This window comes from Astatotilapia calliptera, chromosome 14 (assembly GCF_964374335.1).
Source record: "Astatotilapia calliptera chromosome 14, fAstCal68.1, whole genome shotgun sequence".
Taxonomy (NCBI): Eukaryota; Metazoa; Chordata; class Actinopteri; order Cichliformes; family Cichlidae; genus Astatotilapia; species Astatotilapia calliptera.
In genome coordinates, this window is record NC_137435.1 from 35,400,748 (window position 1) to 35,420,971 (window position 20,224).

General features: G+C 41.7%; 1 protein-coding gene across 4 annotated transcripts in view; it reads right to left on the bottom strand.

The window, feature by feature from the left end:
• Positions 1-20,224, bottom strand: part of LOC113035673 (unconventional myosin-Ic) — a 60,596-nt gene that overhangs the window by 19,077 nt on the left and 21,295 nt on the right. The window contains exon 1 of one of the 4 annotated variants that reach the window (XM_026191282.2): positions 9,518-9,660. The exons of the other annotated variants lie outside the window; for them this stretch is intronic. Within the exon in view, the coding sequence (XP_026047067.2) occupies positions 9,518-9,535 (18 nt within the window). The 5' untranslated portion in view covers positions 9,536-9,660. Of the gene's footprint in view, positions 1-9,517; positions 9,661-20,224 lie in introns of those variants that run through there. 4 annotated transcript variants of the gene reach the window in all.

Genomic DNA, 20,224 nt, shown 5'->3' on the forward strand with positions numbered 1-20,224 from the left:
TTATGGAAGTGCCGAATACTGCAGCATGCTGGCTGGCCTTGAAGCCACTCATTGTGGCTCCATTTACTGAAGCAAATAAAACTCTTCATTCAGTAGTCTTTGATGTTTTCCTTGTACAACGGGGCTTGGCCTTCTGTGGTGTGCTGGCTAATCTTACTCACATTCAACAGATATTTATAGCTCACTGCTTATTATTAGAGATCCACTAACAATTTGTCATATTTCTAAAAGGTCTGATTTGCTGGTATGAATTTTGTTCAAATTCAGTTTTATGACACATTTTAAATAGTTATTAACTTCCACATTTTCTCTATATTGACAGCAGATTACAAGTCCTGCTAACACTCCCACTTGAATCTCAAAATGAGATGTTCCAGGTTACTGTGCAGATCTAAAAAAATAAAACAAAACAAGAAGCACTGGGAGAGCGCACACCTTCACCGAGCCAGCTCACTCTCTGGGCAACGATTTACTTTGAAGCGGAGAGTATCGCATTTTCTATATATTGACTTTTGTACTTTTTAAAAGGTACTTTAAGAAATCTGCAGTGCAGTAAAAACAAGTGTGGGCTTTCATTATTTGCCCATTTTAATATACCCGACATCATTCTGAGTATGGCTATACCACATGTGTAACAATCAGGTCAGCGTTTATCACATTAGTTTCAATGTTTAGTAATGAATATCAAGTAAGATGTTTTTAAACACAAGTTAATCCTGTTATCCAAATAATAAGTATCTCTATATAGCATTACTGTCACGTAGACCTTAATCTATTGATCTTGCAGGAGAATATAACAAGACATTTTAAATCTTTATACAGTACCTTCTATACCTTACACAGCACAGTTGTAAGAATTAGTTTCTAAGTTATAAGGCCTTTTGTTATTAGGTTGACCTAGTGGATGCAAGTTGGTGGATGCAAGCTAAATTTTAATGGATTGTTAACACGACCCAACTCTCCACCCATAAAAAGTTTTATTCACAACTTTTCAAGCTATGGTGTTTACAGACAAAATGACACTCAAGCAAACACAAACAAAAAAAGGACCTCCATGGCAGAGGTAATAAAAAAAAAAAGAAGATTGCAGTACTGCAGTCTCTGACATTTCTGGTCTCTGATTAGCTCTCCAAAACAAACGAAGGAGTTATTATGTCAATTAATCCTTAATCTAACAGCTATTTTATGATTGATTAATTGTTTATTCCACAAAAAGTAAAATCAAAATCAAGTGAATCAGTTTTTAAGTGTGACGTCTAAATATACGGGTTTTTTTTGTGAAACAGTCAAAAATTATGTTTAAAAACATAATAATAATAATAATAATACAACATAAAGAGCAGCAAACATGTGGAAACAGGTGCAGAATTCTAACCATTACAACCTCTAGGAGAAAATCCCAAGCCCCCCTCACAGCTTGAAGCCTACAGCAGAAAACATTCAGGCCGATGCTGAGAAACACTGTTTGAAGTTTACAAGCCACTCACAGACCTCCAATTTATTCCAACACATGCTGCAAAACACAACCAAGTGTCTGCTTGTACATCATCCAGAACTTCCTGTAGAAAAGCTTCAAAGAGCTTCAACTACCCCTAAAGAATTAGAGAGAACGCCAGGAGCAGGGCTGTACAAAGTTATCACTCTAACCAAAGTGGGCAAAGTCACACCCAGGTTTCACATATTCAAAAACACGGAGGCTAACTTAAGAGTCAGACCTGAATTTAAATTGAACACTTACATGTTTAAGTTCATCAACGCCTTTGACCAGGAAGCCATTTTCTAAAATAGATGTTTGAGTTTTGCGCATAAGATTGCGAAAGTTACTGAGATCCATGTTTACAGAGTCGGACTGAAGCAAACTCTGAATAACTTCTTTCTTAGGGCAGAGGCAAAGGTGGCCAGTGCAAACGCAATGAGAGAACACACACACACACACACACACACACACACACACACACAGTACAGCAGGTGTTGTTGTTGTGTTATGTAGCACAGCAGTCTTCAGCCCCCAGGAGATCACAAAGAAGAACTGGAGACAGATAGGGAAGCTGAGGGTGGAGGGAGGAGAGGATATATTAATTAGTGCTAGGTGAGACCAGAGGGAAAAACACAGAGGAGAGAAACAAAACGAGGAGAGAGGAGATGAGAAATGCGAGGTTATGACTCCAGTCCTTCTCCATCACTCCATTTAAACTGTGAGGGAAAGTTAGCAATCCTCCCTGAAATTCCACACATTTCAACAACCCATTAAATCACTGCAGCACACACGCACACAGAGTTTGAATTTCACACAAGTATGCATTAATATGTTTGATCCCTGCTTTCAAAGCAGAGTGGTAATGTCCCAGGAGCTTCAGTCATGGGATGCTGGTGTGGACCTTGTTCCAAGTCTGTAAACACAAAAGTAGCACCACTCAGGTTTCTATAAATTAATAACATTAGCGAGCATTGCCCGTTATGTGTATGCTCTTTAACTTGAAACCTGTTGGTTGGGGTGGGATTTGACTCTGCCCCTTAAGTTGAGAATAAACTTAGGACTGGTTGGTCTTGATTTGGGATTTTAATGTTTGTTATGATCTAAGATGTCTTGCTGTTAGACTAACTGGTCTTCATTTTGAAGTCTAATTTTGAGTCAAAACTTGAGAGGTGAAACTTGACGCTTATGGAAAAGCAATGTAGTACACGTAATCTAATCATGTTATACATGGCAGTTAACAAATATCTCTAAATTGGATATGTATCTCTTTTCCTTCCCTTCCTACATGCTTAAACACATCCATTTTCATTTGAATATTTCCCTCACTGTTGTTGTTCTGTCGGCATCTTTTCTCCACTCTTGAGGTTTGATTTGCCTTAAAGCTGCATTTACTATAGTGAGACACAAAGACACAAACGCTAAAGTGAACGTGATGCTTTTATTAATTTGATAGTGGGAGTTACTTGCCCTAAAATGTCCACGGGGATTTAACAAAATAGTTTTTCTTAATAATTATTAAACTAAAGGAGACGGGCAAGCTTCTATCAACTTTGAAAGAAAAGAAACACAAAAAAGGTGATCATCAAACAAAAGTGAAAGTTAAAGGCCAAATCGCCAAAAATATCCTCGTCTCCACAAAGCAGGAGTGTGTACACACACACACACACACACACACACACACACACACACACACAAGCTGCAAACCAAAAAGGCTATATGGCCCTGGAGCTCCCTTCTCCGGCCTAATTGTTGAGTAGAAACATCTGTACAGAAGAGCAGGACCTTAGATATTAGGACACACCCATACAGGCAAACATCAGAGCAGGTCTGGCTATATTATCCAATAGTAATGGTACACTCAGGATTTGTGGAAGTGAATCGGCTATAACGGCCTGCCTCGTAGACTTTGTGAAAGGCTGTGAGGATAAAGTGCAGTGGTGCTTCACTTAATTAAGGATATTAAAAAGGAACAAGTTAAATATAGTGGATCGTCTAAACTGAGCAAAGTTAAACCTTACGCACTTTTCTCATGTCTGAATGTGATGGTGTCCTGCGACTTTACTTGTGCTTGCCAATATGACAAAGTGCATCCATTTGATCTGATTTACACAACACTTTAATTTTCTTTGCAGAAGGTAAAGTCCATTAATGGATCAAGAATTCATGATTCCAGGACAGGTCATGTGACTCCGGCCTACACCTCTGGGTATCATTGTGATTTATTGATACAACCATGTGTACATATGTGACCTTGTGAGTGTGGTAACTGGAACCTATACATCCCTGAGCTCTGGTGACCTATTGTTTGACACATGTGTTCAAAAAACAAAGAAACTGCAGCTGGGAGTGTGTGAGTGTGCATATATACTGTGGCATTCTCTGTTGTCAGTCATTGCTGAGTTGTTTTATGCTGCACTTCCCACCTGTAACGTCAAATAAGCGTGGTACTTTGAGTTCTCAGTTTGGGTTTTCTGGGAAAAAATTAAACTGTCTGATTGCTGTTATGATGAACAATTAACTTCTTAGTTTTCTTCATCCAAACACACTGCTGTTACTACAGCTGGAGACAAACTTCCTGCTTGGAGGATTTTTCCTGGGAAAGACTCAGCAGGCAGCGGGTGTTCAGACCAAACACAGGGGAATATTCCATGTGGGAATGGCTTAAATCACTGTTAAGAGCAGCAGTACTGACATTCATTTACATTAAAGGAGCCATGTTTCATTACAACAGCGTCCAATAATTGTGATGCCTGGGACAGAAACCAGAGCCTTATTTCCTCACCTCTCCCCTCCTCTTCTTCCTCTATACATTGTCACCTCTCATTCACTTTCTGTCCTTGTTTTGGTCTCCCGTCCTCTCTCTCCATTACTTCATTGTTTCGCAACGCTTCATTCACTGTTTGGCTTTCCTGCTGCCGGGTAATGCTCCACACCGGACCTCCACCCGGTCTCAGGAACACACCAACTACGTGCCAACCCAGTTCCTACATGTCGTCATGTTTTCCAGAGCCTTTGCTGCAAAACAAGGTAGCCTGGAGCCAGGTTAGCAGGAGGGAACCTGGAGAGGTGCACCACTCTGCCAAGATGGTGCACCTCTGGTTGTTTGGCACTGCTGGTTGGCTGGTCCACTGCTTCGGTGCAGACTTCATTATCTGAATATCTATTGGACGTTTGGTATAGACACTTAATACTTTCTGATGATACATTTTCTTTTTGTGATCCTGTTACTCTTACTCCAGCACCACCCCACAATGACACTGACATCTCAAGTATTCACCTGTTAGTGAGTTTCCATAAACAGACTGACATTAATGCTATCTATTAATATATTTCTTGAACTATTAAACTTTTGCTATTATTACTACACATAGCATGTGCACCACTTACTTGATTTAAGGTAATCTACCTACAAGTATATTTTTAAAGCCATCCATATTGATACAGGTACAGTTTAATGTTCCGGGCCATAGCTGCTTGGACCTCTTAATTTGAATCCCAGTTCACCTACCAGTTTATGCTCTACTTTTCTAGTTTCTAGGTCACTTGGCACAAATTGGTATATCTGAGGGTTGTGGCAGGAAAGTCATCTGTTGTAAAAACAATCTGTGCCAAACTCAATATGCAGGTATATCCACAGTGGCAACACCTTCCAAATAAGCGAGTGGTGTAAAGACGTGTTTGTGTCTTTGCATTGAATGGATGCACCTTTCTAACCAAGCTTGCTGGTATTATCTGACAGGACAAAGCTCCACCCTGTTGTCCCAATATGGTCACTTCAGGCTTAAATACAAACCAATAAGCTAATGTAGCTGCAAAAGGCATGATAAGGAAACAAATGGGTAAAACCATATTGGCTACACCCATCTTTTATATACAGTCTATGATGTGTGTGGACTGTCATAAACAAAACAAACAAAAAAAATTCTGGATGACTCAATTAAAAGGAACCTTCCACTGTTTGAGTAACGCAGGTGTCGAACAGAATGGCCAAATCCAAGCAGCAGAGGCCCAGATCCACACTTCTTTGGTAACAATTCAGGGTCAAATTCATAAGCCTACATTCCCATAATGCACTCAAATGGCCTCTTTCATTCAAAATTAATACTTTAATACATTTGGAAACAGTGTTTTGTCAAGCTGAGATGAGTAAACTGGACTACTTGAGTAGGTTTCAGTGGAGCAACCCCTTAAAGATTTGAATTAAGACAAAATGTAAAGTTTTCATTTTGCAAGAACATGCCTTATTTCTTATATTAGATGACATCACTTACATGCAAAAATAGCTTTTACATGTAAAACAGAATAACTACACCATTCCTCACCGACACGTGTTAAAGGTATGCGTGTGATGTCTTTCTAATGTTTTTCATTCACAGAGCTACTAAACAAATCAGGATCAAAACACTTAAGCCAAATGGAGTCGAATATTTTCACATGCAAAAGATTCAGGTTAAATATGCAAAAAGAAGAAAGGGATAATAGAGGAGTGTAGCCGTCACTTCTGTTAGAGTAAAAAAACATCCGACTTGTGTTTTACATGATTTGTCGAAAGTTCTACAATGACAACCAAATGAGTGAGGCTCGGTGTGGTTCTGATGGAGTTTGCTACACACAGTTTATTTTGCCCTTTCCTACATTTTTACAGTATGAATCAGCTTTCTGGCACACATAGCCCATCTGTCCTTATCTGCTCTGCACTTGCTGCTGGAAACACGAGGGGCATGAAGTGAAGAAGTACTCATTCACCTTTGTGTCAAAGGTGGTCGTGGATGTTGCTCTTGTTAAATCCTAGCAAGCCGTAATGATGCCATATACAACATCAGTGGCCAGGCAAGTTTTTTGGGATAACTGGCAGAGTACCGTCACAGTATCAACCAGACCAATGAGCCAGCTTGTAGGTAAAATAAGAGACGGAAAGGGATGGGACTAACTGAACTTTCAAAATAAGAGCGAGAGGACTTTCCACTGCACTAGCCAACAGATCGTAAGAATGAAATTAAAACACAGGTACATTTTTCAGGCTTATTCTTTCACTGTAATTTGAAGATGTGGATATAAACCAAGGGGAGGTGAGGTAGACCCTGTGTCAACACAAGCCTGTGCAGGTAAAACTCAAAACAACATTTCCCCACTGCTCACCTGTAAAGGCTCCAAGCTTATTAAAGTTTTGATTGCTATCACCATGGTGACGCCTGCAGGCTTGTCAGGGCTCTTTTTTAAATTTCCATTTAAGAGACAGTGAGTGAGATCAGAGAGCAGTCAGACAGGTGTAGCAGGCTAGTGACAGTCTACTGCAGGTTGCTAAAATGAAGCTGCCCACCTGATGATATGTGGGCCAAAGCACAAGTCCAGAGCATTTTTTTCTTTGCTACTCTGCATAACACTTTCTGTCATACTCATGTCACATCTTCCAAACCCATTACTATTAGCTCCAGTTATGGCTTTCCACAGCTCTCCATGACCTTTGATCTTTCCGGAGCAGGCAGAGACCCAGTGTAAGGACAACATTTTCCACTTAATTCTCTATTTTCTACCATTTTGTGACCAAGTTACAAACTTATTCCTGTGTAGGCTGCAGTACTGCTGTGCAGCACTGCTAAAAAATTAAAGTTGAAGTTTGTGTTTCATGTAGAGTTAAAGAAAGCATATGTTCTCATGTCATATCCAAAGAAGAAACTCAAATACCCAAAACTAATTACACAAGACCTCTCACATTAATTCATTTGGGTTCCTGATTCTTCCTCTGTAAATTAAACTAGGCACATACGGTCCTCTCCTGCTTGGAGGTTAACCCTGAAACTCTGCATATCAACTTTAACCTCCTAAGACCCGAACTCTTCCATGGCATGCATTTTTAATTTATCTTTGATATTTGGGCTGATTGGGACCTAATGAATGTAAAAATAAAGAATTACCAGATTTTTTTTTTTTACCTAATTTTTGTTTCTAAGAAAAATGAGAGCCACATATGAGCATATTTGTTTAAAATTTCGATAGAACAGTAGCAGTATAATGTCCTCGTAAGTGGATATCAGGTCCTTGTAGAGCAAAATTGAGTATTTTGGTCTAAATAACCCAAAATGTCCACATATGTGGACGCCAGGTCCTAAGAGGTTAAAGTTCCTTTTGTCATGATTTACAACCCATCGGTCAGTCAGTGTATGACAATGAGGTAATTCTAACTTACTATATTACAGCGATCCTCCATTGAGAAACAGCTCAGGTTTTCAAGCCATTAGATTTGCAATTCAGAATCTTTCTGAAGCAAGTGAGACCAGTCCTACATAAACCATTTCTTGAACTAAGATCAGATGCACTGCAGGCAACAATGATTGTGTCAGGAATCTCTGAGTGCATTGCACTATCCTGACATCTAATTGTACACACGGTGCTATAACAGAGAAGGCTGGAGAAATGCACAAATCTTTATAGAGGTATATGCCTAAATACAGCAGTTCCCTTAAAAACTTAGTGTCAGCTCATTCTATAACTCAAAGAAGATCCACCACATTGTACAGACAAGGTACTTCAGCGTCATTCATTAACATGTTACCTCATAGTTTCAATGAAGCAAAAGAATGCCACCCGGCCACACAACACCACCATGCGAGAGCCTCGCCCTGGGGCAGCGCAAACACACAAACAATGCTAAGGACACACCTTTACCGATATCAAATAGACCTGACGTGGATATGACAAATACAGAGTTGAGATGTGAGAGGATGCAGATCAACGAGGAGAAACAGAGAGAGCATGAAGTCTGCAAAAGAACTGTCCTACCTCATTGCTGAGGGATTTCGCTCTCACCTGTGTCCTTCAAGTTCACACTAGGGCTGCCACGATTTGTCGACTAGTCACGATTACGTCAATTATCAAAATCGTCGACGACTGATTTAATAGTCGACGCGTCGTTTGAAGCTTTGTAAGATCACAAAAGACGCAGGAATAAGTGGCAGGATTTAAGAGTGTAATAACGGACTGAAACAGAAGATGGCAGCATTGCATGTACAAGGATGTCAGCTACCGTTAAACCCCGAAGAAGAAGAAGAAGAAAAAGCAGCTGTGTCCCAGAATTCATAGCGCGGCCCAGCGCAGTTTCCAACAATGGCGGCAGCTAGTTAGTTTTAATGTTACTCTTATTATTCTTTCTGGGTCACAAAATAAACGTTTAACATATTTTCAGGCGAGAATGTAGCTGTGTAAACCTCAAATATCTGCTCAGTTTATCAGGACACCACATATTTTCAAAAGCGCTCCGACGTTTTCGGAGACATCTGTTACCCACTAGCTCGTTAGCGAGCCGGGGGCTAGGCTCACTAGCGCTGTGAGAACACCGGACTCCCCGCAAATCGTTTTCAAACCCACCACCGTCTTTCGCTACTCAGGTTAAATATATATGAGTCACTTAGATAACTTAAAATGTTATTGTTTGGCTTTTTTTTTAGTATTTTATTTGTTCCTGAGTAAATCAGTTTGTCTGAGATTAAAGTTATAGTTTTTACACAGCTGAATAAACATCAAGCAGACAACTGATTATCAGAAGTGTGAGATGCTCCAGAATATACTCCAGTGTCCTGTTATATTTTAGATAGCAAGGAGTTTATTAAACTTCACCGAAACAATCTGCAAATTTCATTAAAATTTAATAAACTATCATCTTGTCTTTATTTTTAGTTAGCACAGACCTTAAACACTTAAAGCTGTAAGCTAATGATAGTTATATAAGAGCAGATGCTGCTGGTGCAATAAGCTGTAGTTTTACGTCCAATGGATGATGATCTGATTAGTCGACTAATCGCAAAAATAATCGGTGACTAGTCGACTATCAAAATAATCGTTTGTGGCAGCCCTAGTTCACACTATTACCCAAGCCAAAGCTAGTCCCCAAAAACTTCCACACTAACTTCATCTGACCACAATGAAATCTAACAGCCTTTAATGCAGATCTACATGTCAAAACATCGCCACTTCTCAGGCAAGACAAAACAAAACAAAACATTTTCAGAGAACTTTTTTCAGGATGAAGGATGTGTCCCTTACCAGAGGTCTGTACTTCATTGCTCCTGCACTGCTCTCGACTGGTTGTGGACAGGGTGTCCCCCCCCTCCGCAATCCTTTTTCTCACCACTCCAATACGAATGTGGGCTCCAGCGCCGCGTCACAACCACTATTTAGCTGAGAGTTTGTTTTTAGAAGCTCTCCCCTCCATTCTGAGAGCCAGCTGCCATAGCTTCTCCTCTTACTGCTGCTCGCACACGCTTGACGCACACCTCATTCTGTCCTCTCTCACTCGCCACTCATTTGTACACTTTTCTTCTCCCCCCTCCCCTTCAGAAGAAACAGTCTCTGTGCTGGGTGACACACAACACCCCACATTTGCTCCCTCTCTATGTACTTTTTTGTCCCGGTCACTTTCTCTGTAATCCACTACATACTATTACTTGTTTGGTCTTTCTCCATTAAAAACAAGAGAGCGCACACACACACACACACACACACACACACACACACACACACACACACACACACACACACACACACACACACACACACACACACACCTGGCCCGAACCACCCCTGGAGAGAAAAAAGGATCCGAAAGGAAAAATGTGTCCTGCTGCCAAATGGGTAAGAAGTGTTTGTGTGCATCAGAGCAAAATACTGTTAACTCTTTAGTAGTAACTGCCCATAAATAATTATCTAGTTGAGCTTCCTATTCCTTCCCCCTCCTCCCGTCTTTTCTCATCCTTCACTTCCTGCTGTCATCCACTCTCAGATTTACAGGCCGGAATGGAAACCAGACAGACTGCCAGAAATATGGCTCCTGACCCCCACTGCATCAAGCTGACACACACACACACACACACACACACACACACACACACACACACACACACACACACACACACACTTACCATCATTAGCCCAATGTCATTATAGGCTGGGTGATTACTTCAGACCAGAGCTGTGTGTTTGTGTAGGTGTGTGTGTGTATACACACATACACACACCTACAGATCAAAGGCCTCAGCAGTTTAATGCATCTGCTTGTTAACACTAACAACAACTGACACGTTACAAGCAGCAGGCGTGTGTTGCTGAGAACAAGTTTCCACTGCACTCACTGGACTCAGAAACGAATACTGGACAGTTTGAAGGTCAAAAAAGATGTGAGTTTTCAATTACAGCCTAACAGATACAGAATTTTTGAGGCCGATACTGATTTTCCCAAAGTAAAAAAATCCCTGTTTGTATATACATTTATGTCCCCACAGTATGTTAGAGTTATAACGTAAAGAAAAAAAATGATGGCGGTCCTAATGACTCTCCAACACAGTCGGCTCAGCTGTATGCTCCTCTGCTGCACACAGTGCTGAAGAACCGAGGTCTGCAATCTGTTATTTAAAAAAAAACAATTACATGTTTGCAGAACAAATCCCTTGACACATATTTTATATATATATATATTAGGGGTGCAACGATATTCGTATCGATATTGAACCGTTCGATACAGTGCTTTCGGTTCAGTACGCATATGTATCGAACAATACAACATTTGTAATTTATTTTATCAACTTTCCTTCTGACGATGCTGTCTGTGTGGAGCGCTCAGTGAATCTGCGTTCGACTACTCCGCCTAGGCTGCACTGTCGAGCGCAGATCCACTGAGCGCTCCACACAGACAACATAGTCAGAAGGAAGAGCGCAGGGCAAGCTAGCAAGACAGAAGTTAAGCTCTCCTTGCAACATGGCACATTGAACCTCCCCCACCCTCATTCAGATCTGGCGTTTGGAATTATTTTGGTTTTCATGTGACGTATGACCCTGAAGGTAAGCGCGTCATGGACTAAAGTAAAACAGTATGTTGGATGTGCCACGCAATGCTCAATTACATGGGTGGGAGCTAGTGTGTTAGCGCAGTTAGCTCGTTAACGTGTTGGCCGTCCAGCCCCATGCACGGGGCTATCAGGGCTAGCTCGTTAACGGAGATTTGCCGTAGGGCTGCTCGATTATGGCAAAAATGATAATCACGATTATTTTCACTGAAATTGAGATCTCGATTATTTGACAATATTTATTTAACCCTTTAAGACCTACTATAGAACCAAGTCCGCCAGAGCTTTTTTTTTTTTTTTTACATGTTGTAGTGCCATTTATGGGAGCATTTCAAGTTGCTATACAACTGTTATAGCCCATATTTTAATAATATGTATGCATTAAGTCCATAGTAACTACATTAATTGCAAAAAAGTGCAATAAACTACAAAAAAAAATTTTAAATCGTTTTTGTTTGTTTTTTTACATATATTACTTGGAGAAATTTAAGAGGTTTATCCCTCAAAACTTTAAATACAAAAAAGTTGCAAAAAATAGTTTACAACAACAGGAAATTTATTTTGAGTGTGTTCATAGTTTTATTTTGGAGATACACCAATTTTTATATATTGCAGGAAAAACAAAAAAACAATCCTATGATGCAAATTTGCAAAGAAAACAGCAGGTGCATCAAAATAAACTATTTCCAGCAGTGCAATTCGAGTTCCAAGCATCCCAGAAACTATTCAGAAAAGTCAAACATGACCAGTATAGGCTTTTAAGGCATCGAATTTCCCAGAGGAACCCACCCGAGGGATTAATAAAGTTCTATCTTATCTTATCTTATCTTACAAGTAAAAAACTACATTTCCGCGAAAATGACGTCACTTCCGGTTTCGGACAGGAAATGGCGGACATGTGATAGTTCGCGCTGACATCTGTTTCACTGTGGGAAGTGTTACGAACAGCTGATCGGATCAGCGAAGCGTGTTTCTGGAATATTATGTTTTTGTTCCTGCAAGCGCTTTTTATGCAATTTTTGCAAAGCTTTATGTGGAAGGAAACCGTGACCGAGGACAAGCTGATGGCATCAGATGTAAGTACAACTCCTCCGGTTTATTGCGCTAGCTTACACAGTCCAGGTTCTACAGGGATTTAAAAATAGTTACACAAAACGGAGCGTGCTGCTCTGACCGGCTTTAAAGGGTTAACAATGACTTTAAAAAATAATATAAAATTGTGTGCAACACCACTGAAGTTTTTTTTTTTTTTACCTCTCTTTTCAACCAACAGCAGTCACTCTCCTCTCCAAATAACTTCTGCTTAGCTTTCCGAGCTTCCCTCGGGTCCTCTTAATCTGCGGTCTCCAACCTCTTTTGCGCCACGGACGGTTTATGCCCGACAATATTTTTACGGACCGGCCTTTAAGGTGTCGCGGATAAACGAGGGAGGGGCTAATAATCGGCTCAGTCATTTTTAATGATCGTTGAAAGCCCAGATCGTAATCGTGATTAAAATTCGATTAATTGAGCAGCCCTAATTTGCCGTGTTGTGACGTTAAGGTCATTTTAACGAGGTTAACCTGAAAGCACTAGTGGGAACACAACGAATATGACTGCACATTTACGCCGACATGATTCTCCTTTTGGGGACCTGATATGTTTAATATGCTGCTGAGAATATAGCCCAGAAGAAGCGGATAGTATAGCTTTTATTTTGGAAAGAGACATTTCTCTGTAATAAACTCTCTTTTCCAAAGATGAGTGATTCCTCAATCAGATACAGGGCTCGCAATATCGCTAGCCCGACGTCCTGGGGCTAGCGATTTTTTCAGTCGGGCTACCAAAATCTATCTCTGCCCTGCCCGTCGGCCTATCGTAGGAAGGAAAAATATACGTCAATGCTTTTGCATTCTTTCAGAAATGTAGCTGGGTAATTATGTCATTGGCATCGGTGAGCCACTGTCAATATGTGACATATTGCAATCGCGTTTGAATTTGCGCTTGTTTTTTTGCTTTCACTTTGCAATCGCGCTAACTGTGTATAGAGAGCGACAGCACTGATCTGTGAGTGATGATAATTTGCGCACCAATTCCTCTGACATCGTCTTATTAATTGTTAGCTTACTATGCAAACATGACAAGTGAAATCTCCCGCAGCTTAAACATGTGAGATGTTTAAGACATGTTGATCGCGCAGAGAATCGCTGAGCTTATGTGAGTGCGTGTGTAAAAGCAGCAGGATTTATATTTGACTACGATGACCTGGATGACTGAGAACCTTCACAGACAGATATATATTTTAGTTCTGCTGAGCCAAATAAGACAGGTCAGGGTGAAGAAGTGACAGCCAAAGAAAAGCTTACCGCAAAACGGAAAAGTTATGACAAATCAGACTATAAGGCAAAAAGAAAGTGCAGCTTTATGGTTTCATGGACAAAAGAATTTCTGTGGCTGCAATATGACGAGCTAAATAACCAGGGGTGCACATAAGTGGTCCGCAGGTGCGCATTCGCTGTCAAAATAAAAAACACGCACAAGGGTTAGGGTTAAATTTAAAAACTGTACTTTTGAGTTAAAATATATATTTATAATTTTAATAAATGACAAATTAAAAAGGCATGAACATTTTTTTTGTATCGAAAAAATATTGAACCGTGACACCAAAGTATCGAACCGAACCGTGAATTTTGTGTATCGTTGCACCCCTAATAAAAAAAAAATATATATATATATATATATATATATATATTTATTTATTTATTTTAGTGCTGTCAAAATTATCGCGTTAATTGTTAAGATCAACGCGAAATGTTTAATGCATTAAAAAAATTTAACGCTGATTTTGTTTTTTTATTAATTTCCTGTAATCTAAGACCTTTAAATTCATGAGCACCTCTGGAGGAGGGGGCAACAGTGTGCTATGCTGGCGTTTGGCCTGACAGAAATGATTAGAAGAAGAAGAAGAAGTGACACCATGCTACTATCTAGCTAACACTAGCTAACACACGCAAGCATGGACGAGGGCGGACTTTTGGGTGGAAAGTTTCTCTTTAAGAAGTTGCCTGATGGCTTGTTGGACAAAACGAGAGTAAGATGCACAATTTGCAACGCTGAATTCAAGTACCACAGAAGCAGTTCATCACTGGCGTATCACCTGAGAGCAAAACACCCAACTGAATCCACCTCTACGGGACCTCGCCAGTCTACGCTTCAGGAGTATGGTGCTTGTGGACGAATAACAAAAAATGTGAGAGAAAAGGTAACCAATTCCTTGGTTGTTTGGATAGCTAAAAACTGCCGACCAGTTAGCATAGTAGAAGATGATGGACTGAGAGAAGTCATTCGTGCTGCATCAGGAGATGAGTGTTACAATCTGCCCTCGAGAGGAACCATTGTGTCGAGACTGCACACTTTGTATGGGGACCAGAGGGCTCAGCAGTCCAGCAAGCTTGTGCAAGTAAGGAATGTCGCTCTCACCGGAGACCACTGGACTTCGGTGAACAACGATAATTACTTAAAATATAAAGAATAAAAAAATGTAATTGGAGCCAGGCTATTAATAAAGTAATTGAGATTAATCGCAATTAATAACAGAAAATTGTGAGATTAGTTAGTTAATTTTTTTTAATCTATTGACAGCACTAATATATAAAATGTGTATGTATATATATATATATATATATATATATATATATAGAAATAAAAAACTGTTAAGTGATTGGTAGCGTGAGGGGTCTAACCGGCACGTCTTATCAAAGAGTACTCCAGTGATAAAAGTAGAAAAAACAGAATACTTCTTGCATATACTTGCTGTCTTTCAGACCGCCCTCTACTGGTCACCTCCATTTAATTTACATTCAACTAGTAGGTTCTCTGCAAATGCAGGCTTTAAACAAATGCTTAGGTAGTAGTGTCTGTGTCAGAAATTACACAATGCCCACTTCATCTGATGCCTCTCTCACTCTCCCCCTCCCTCTTGCTTCATTGCCAGTATAATCAAAGCCTGTACTGCAGGAATCTGAGTAATGTTTTCCAGACGTGGTCCTTCGCTCTCTTACTAGTGTAAGAACACAGCGGACAGTCGGCAGGACACAGGCACCGATGTGACAGAAGATGCCAAATATCTGGATGGATTTACTCATCTTACTCCTAAGCTCTAATGTTTGTGGTTCACATTTTCTTTTGGCAAGTGCTGGGAGAGTAGAGGTGTGCGCCTCTGCTTGTGTGTGTGTGCTTCTGCAGGCTCATGCTGAGGCAGCATATTTAGAAGGAGCTGGAAGGAGGAGGGGCTGTATCTCACCACCAGTGTCTTGCTCAGCTGTCACACATTTAACTCTTCACCATCCAAACCATTTTCCCCACTTCACTTGAAGTTCTAGTTAAGTGGACCCTGCATGGCCCGGCGGAGGATTCGTAAACACCAAAAGCCGGGGACAAAAATATGCACTTCACAGAATGTTATCAGTGCAGCAGATGGGACGTACTGCCTGACAATAGCATCCTGCTCTCACTACATCACCACCATATCCAGGCTGTCCTTTATGGCTCTGGAGCTATAAATGATGTGGTATAAAAGCACTATGAAGAACATAAAGCCATGGAGACAATACAAACAGTGTGTTATACCTGCTATTGGGCTACTCAGTTACAGCCTCTGTGCCCATCACAACTGTAATTGCCACCAGCATATAGCATAAGGCCATCATTTGATATTTTTTTACTTTACAGCACTGTAGTCATACCGTCCAGCTCTCATGTCACCGGTTACAGTTAATCATTACAGGGTTATTCAATAAAAGCATGTATTTATCTGTGGGGATTTTCTTTCTTATTGCTAGGGGAATATTGCACATGGTGTTGTTTAGACCGAAAGAGTTTAAAAACAACTGAAATCCCACCGACTGCTTTCAGGGAAATGCGTGTGAGCTCGACTCCGTGGGAAACCAGAAATGGGAACTTGACTTTCCCCTCAATTACCCTCTCCCTCTCTCTCTCACCCACCCCCCAATCAAATTCTTTTCCCTCTCTCACTTCCTCTTCAAAGTTTCAGGATTATGTGGGGCATACAAACACACACTAATATATATATATATATATATATATATATATATATATATATATATATATATATATATATATATATCCGTATCCGTAGCCAGTCTTGTTAATGATCTCACTGAGGGGGTTCAGGCCTATGCAGAACAGCAGTGGGGACAGAGCATCTCCTTGGTAGATCCCGCACTTGATGGTGACTTGTGCTATGGGCTTGGAGTTGGCCTCTAGTGTTGTACGCCACATCCCCATTGAGTTCCTGATGAAGGCTCTTAGGGTCCCATTGATCTTGTACAATTCTAGGCATTCCAGTATCCAGCTGTGGGGCATTGAGTCATAGGCCTTCTTGTAATCAATCCAGGCAGTGCACAGGTTGGTCAGTCTGGTCTTGCAGTCTCGGCTGATTGTTCTGTCTACCAGTAGCTGGTGTTTTGCGCCTCTGGTATTCTTGCCAATTCCTTTCTGTGTCCCGCTCATGTATTGACCCATGTGCCTGTTCATCTTAGCCGATATGATGCCTGACAGGAGCTTCCATGTAGTACTGAGGCAGGTTATTGGTCGGTAGTTGGAGGGGACCGGTCCCTTCTTGGGGTCCTTGGGGATCAGGACCGTCCGGCCTTCAGTTAGCCATTCCGGGTGTCTCTCGTTAACTAGCAGCTGGTTCATTTGTGCTGCCAGACGCTCGTGGAGTGCAGTCAGCTTCTTCAGCCAGTAGGCGTGAACCATGTCGGGCCCTGGTGCTGTCCAACTCTTCATACTGGAGACCCTTTCTTGGATATCTGCCACTGTGATGGTTACTGGACCCTGTTCAGGGAGGTCGCTGTGGTCAGCCCTCAGATCCTCTAGCCACTGAGCATTGCCGTTATGGGTTGCATCCTTCTCCCATATGCTCTTCCAGTATTGCTCCGTCTCCAGCCTTGGTGGTGCTGTTCTCTTATTGTTCCCTTGCCACTGAGAGTACACCTTTGCTGGTTCTGTGGAGAACAGCTGGTTTATTCTCCTGCCTTCTACGGATACCGACTACAGAACGGAGCAGTTGTCAGCCACCTCCTGTACATGGATGACATCAAGCTGTATGCCAAGAGTGAACGAGACATCGATTCACTGATCCACACTACCAGGCTATACAGCAATGACATCTGAATGTCGTTCGGACTGGAGAAGTGTAGTCGGATGGTAACAAAGAGAGGGAAGGTAGTCAGAACTGAGGGGATTGAACTACCAGAAGGCAACATTGCAGACATAGAGGACAGTTACAAGTACTTGGGGATCCCACAGGCGAATGGGAACCATGAAGAGGCCGCTAGAAAAGCTGCAACCACCAAGTACCTGCAGAGGGTCAGGCAAGTCCTGAGGAGTCAGCTGAATGGTAAGAACAAGATCCGGGCCATCAACACGTACGCCCTGCCCGTGATCAGGTACCCTGCTGGGGTAATAGGCTGGCCAAAGGAGGAGATAGAAGCCACTGACATAAAGACAAGAAAGCTCCTTACCATGCATGGAGGGTTTCACCCCAAATCCAGCACCCTGAGGCTGTATGCTAAGCGGAAGGAAGGGGGCCGGGGACTGGTGAGTGTCAGCACCACAGTCCAGGATGAGACAACGAACATCCAAGAATACATTAGGAAGATGGCCCCAACTGACCGAGTGCTCAGTGAATACCTCAGGCAGCAGAAACCCAAGCAAGAGGAGGGAGACGAGGAACCAGCATGGAAGGACAGGCCCCTGCACGGTATGTACCACCGGTAGATAGAGGAGGTGGCTGATATCCAGAAATCCTACCAGTGGCTGGACAAAGCTGGACTGAAAGACAGCACAGAGGCACTAATCATGGCAGCACAAGAACAAGCTCTGAGCACAAGATCCATAGAGGCTGGGGTCTATCACACCAGGCAAGACCCCAGGTGCAGGCTGTGTAAAGATGCCCCAGAGACAATCCAGCACATAACAGCAGGGTGCAAGATGCTAGCAGGCAAGGCATACATGGAACGCCATAACCAAGTGGCCGGCATAGTGTACAGGAACATCTGTGCCGAGTATAACCTGGAAGTCCCGAGGTCAAAATGGGAGATGCCCCCAAGGGTGGTGGAGAATGACCGAGCTAAGATCCTGTGGGACTTCCAGATACAGACGGACAAAATGGTGGTGGTGGCTAACCAACTTGAAAGTGGTGGTAGACAAACAGAAGAAGATGGCCGTAGTGATCGATGTAGCGGTTCCGAATGACAGCAATATCAGGAAGAAGGAACACGAGAAGCTGGAGAAATACCAAGGGCTCAGAGAAGAGCTCGAGAGGATGTGGAGGGTGAAGGTAACGGTGGTCCCCGTGGTAATCGGAGCACTAGGTGCGGTGACTCCCAAGCTAGGCGAGTGGCTCCAGCAGATCCCAGGAACAACATCGGAGATCTCTGTCCAGAAGAGCGCAGTCCTGGGAACAGCTAAGATACTGCGCAGGACCCTCAAGCTCCCAGGCCTCTGGTAGAGGACCCGAGCTTGAAGGATAAACCGCCCGCAGGGGCGTGCTGGGTGTTTTTTTTTTTTTTTTTTATATATATATATATATGCCAAATATGCACACTGTGTTCAGCCAATCATAAGCCTAATCATGTTTTGATGCTAGATAATATAAAAGGAGAAATATGGTGAAGAGAAAGTGATAATTAAACCAAGATAACTTCTACAGTTTTTAATCTGATTATGGCTCTTATTCCACGTCAGTGCAGTGTGAAAGCCTCTGCAGCATTTTGCAGGAAGTTATGGTCACACTAGTTTCTGTCCCCTCCTGCCTCAGTCTGTTGTTGCCACTGTGTATGTGTGTGAAAAGGAGAGGTATGGAGCTGATGACAGCTGGCCAAGTTCCAATACAAGGTTTCCAAAAAAAAGTATTAATATCTCTTTAAAAAAAAAAAAAAAGACATTGCAGATGGACAAAGTTGTCATTTCTGTCTGGAAACCTCAAGTTCAAAATTTGGGGCATCTTGTTCATTTGAAGGCAGATTGCATGAATCGGAAATGGACTTCACCGAGCTGAGGACACTGCACACATAAAGTAGTGCCCTGGTAATCATAAGATAGCCGTGGCCCACGCCTGGCTATCTGGCTTTATCATCCATTTGTCTTGTATTGTCACCATAATTAAGTCAGCAATATACTGTATTAAAAAGAATTGAAGATAGTGTTTAGTGGGGTTATAAATGATAAGTATAAACTGACTTCATTACAGTTTGTCTTCATTTTACAATCAGAGCTTCCCCCGTCTTGGAGATTAGAAAGAATGCAGGTTTAAGGCTCTTCCAGAGGCTGTGTCCATCTTTTATATACAGTCAATGGCTATAGCAGACCAACATTATTTTTTTAGTACAAATGTAACACTTGCTCTCATGTAATTTTACATAAAGACAACTTCATTGAACTCCACAGAGTAAAGCTGTGGACTGGAAGCAACGTGACATCCAGAGACCATAGAAAATGAATGACACTCCACAGATTCAAGCATCTATCACACACAATCACACTTCATTTGTTTATTTAAAGCTTGCCTGTGGAGTTTTGGCCAGTGTTTCTTGCGTTTTACGTTGTTTGCATAGTGCACATAAAGGATGCAGATGGTGTGCAAGCAAGCACGCATCCTGCTGTCTAAGAATCTAAAGTCGTTGTGAATAACAAACCAAGAAGTGTTTTGACATACAGTAAATATAACTGAGCACTTCAAATCTGTAGTATCAGCTTCGGTGAGATCATAATGATTGTCACAGTTTTAAGATTCCTCCCAAGCTTTCAGGATCATTTCTTTATCAGCGCCCCACCGTTGCATCATGATGAGCACACCCTTGATGAAAAGGTTGCATAGTTCAATTTCAGCCTGTGCTCTAAAAGT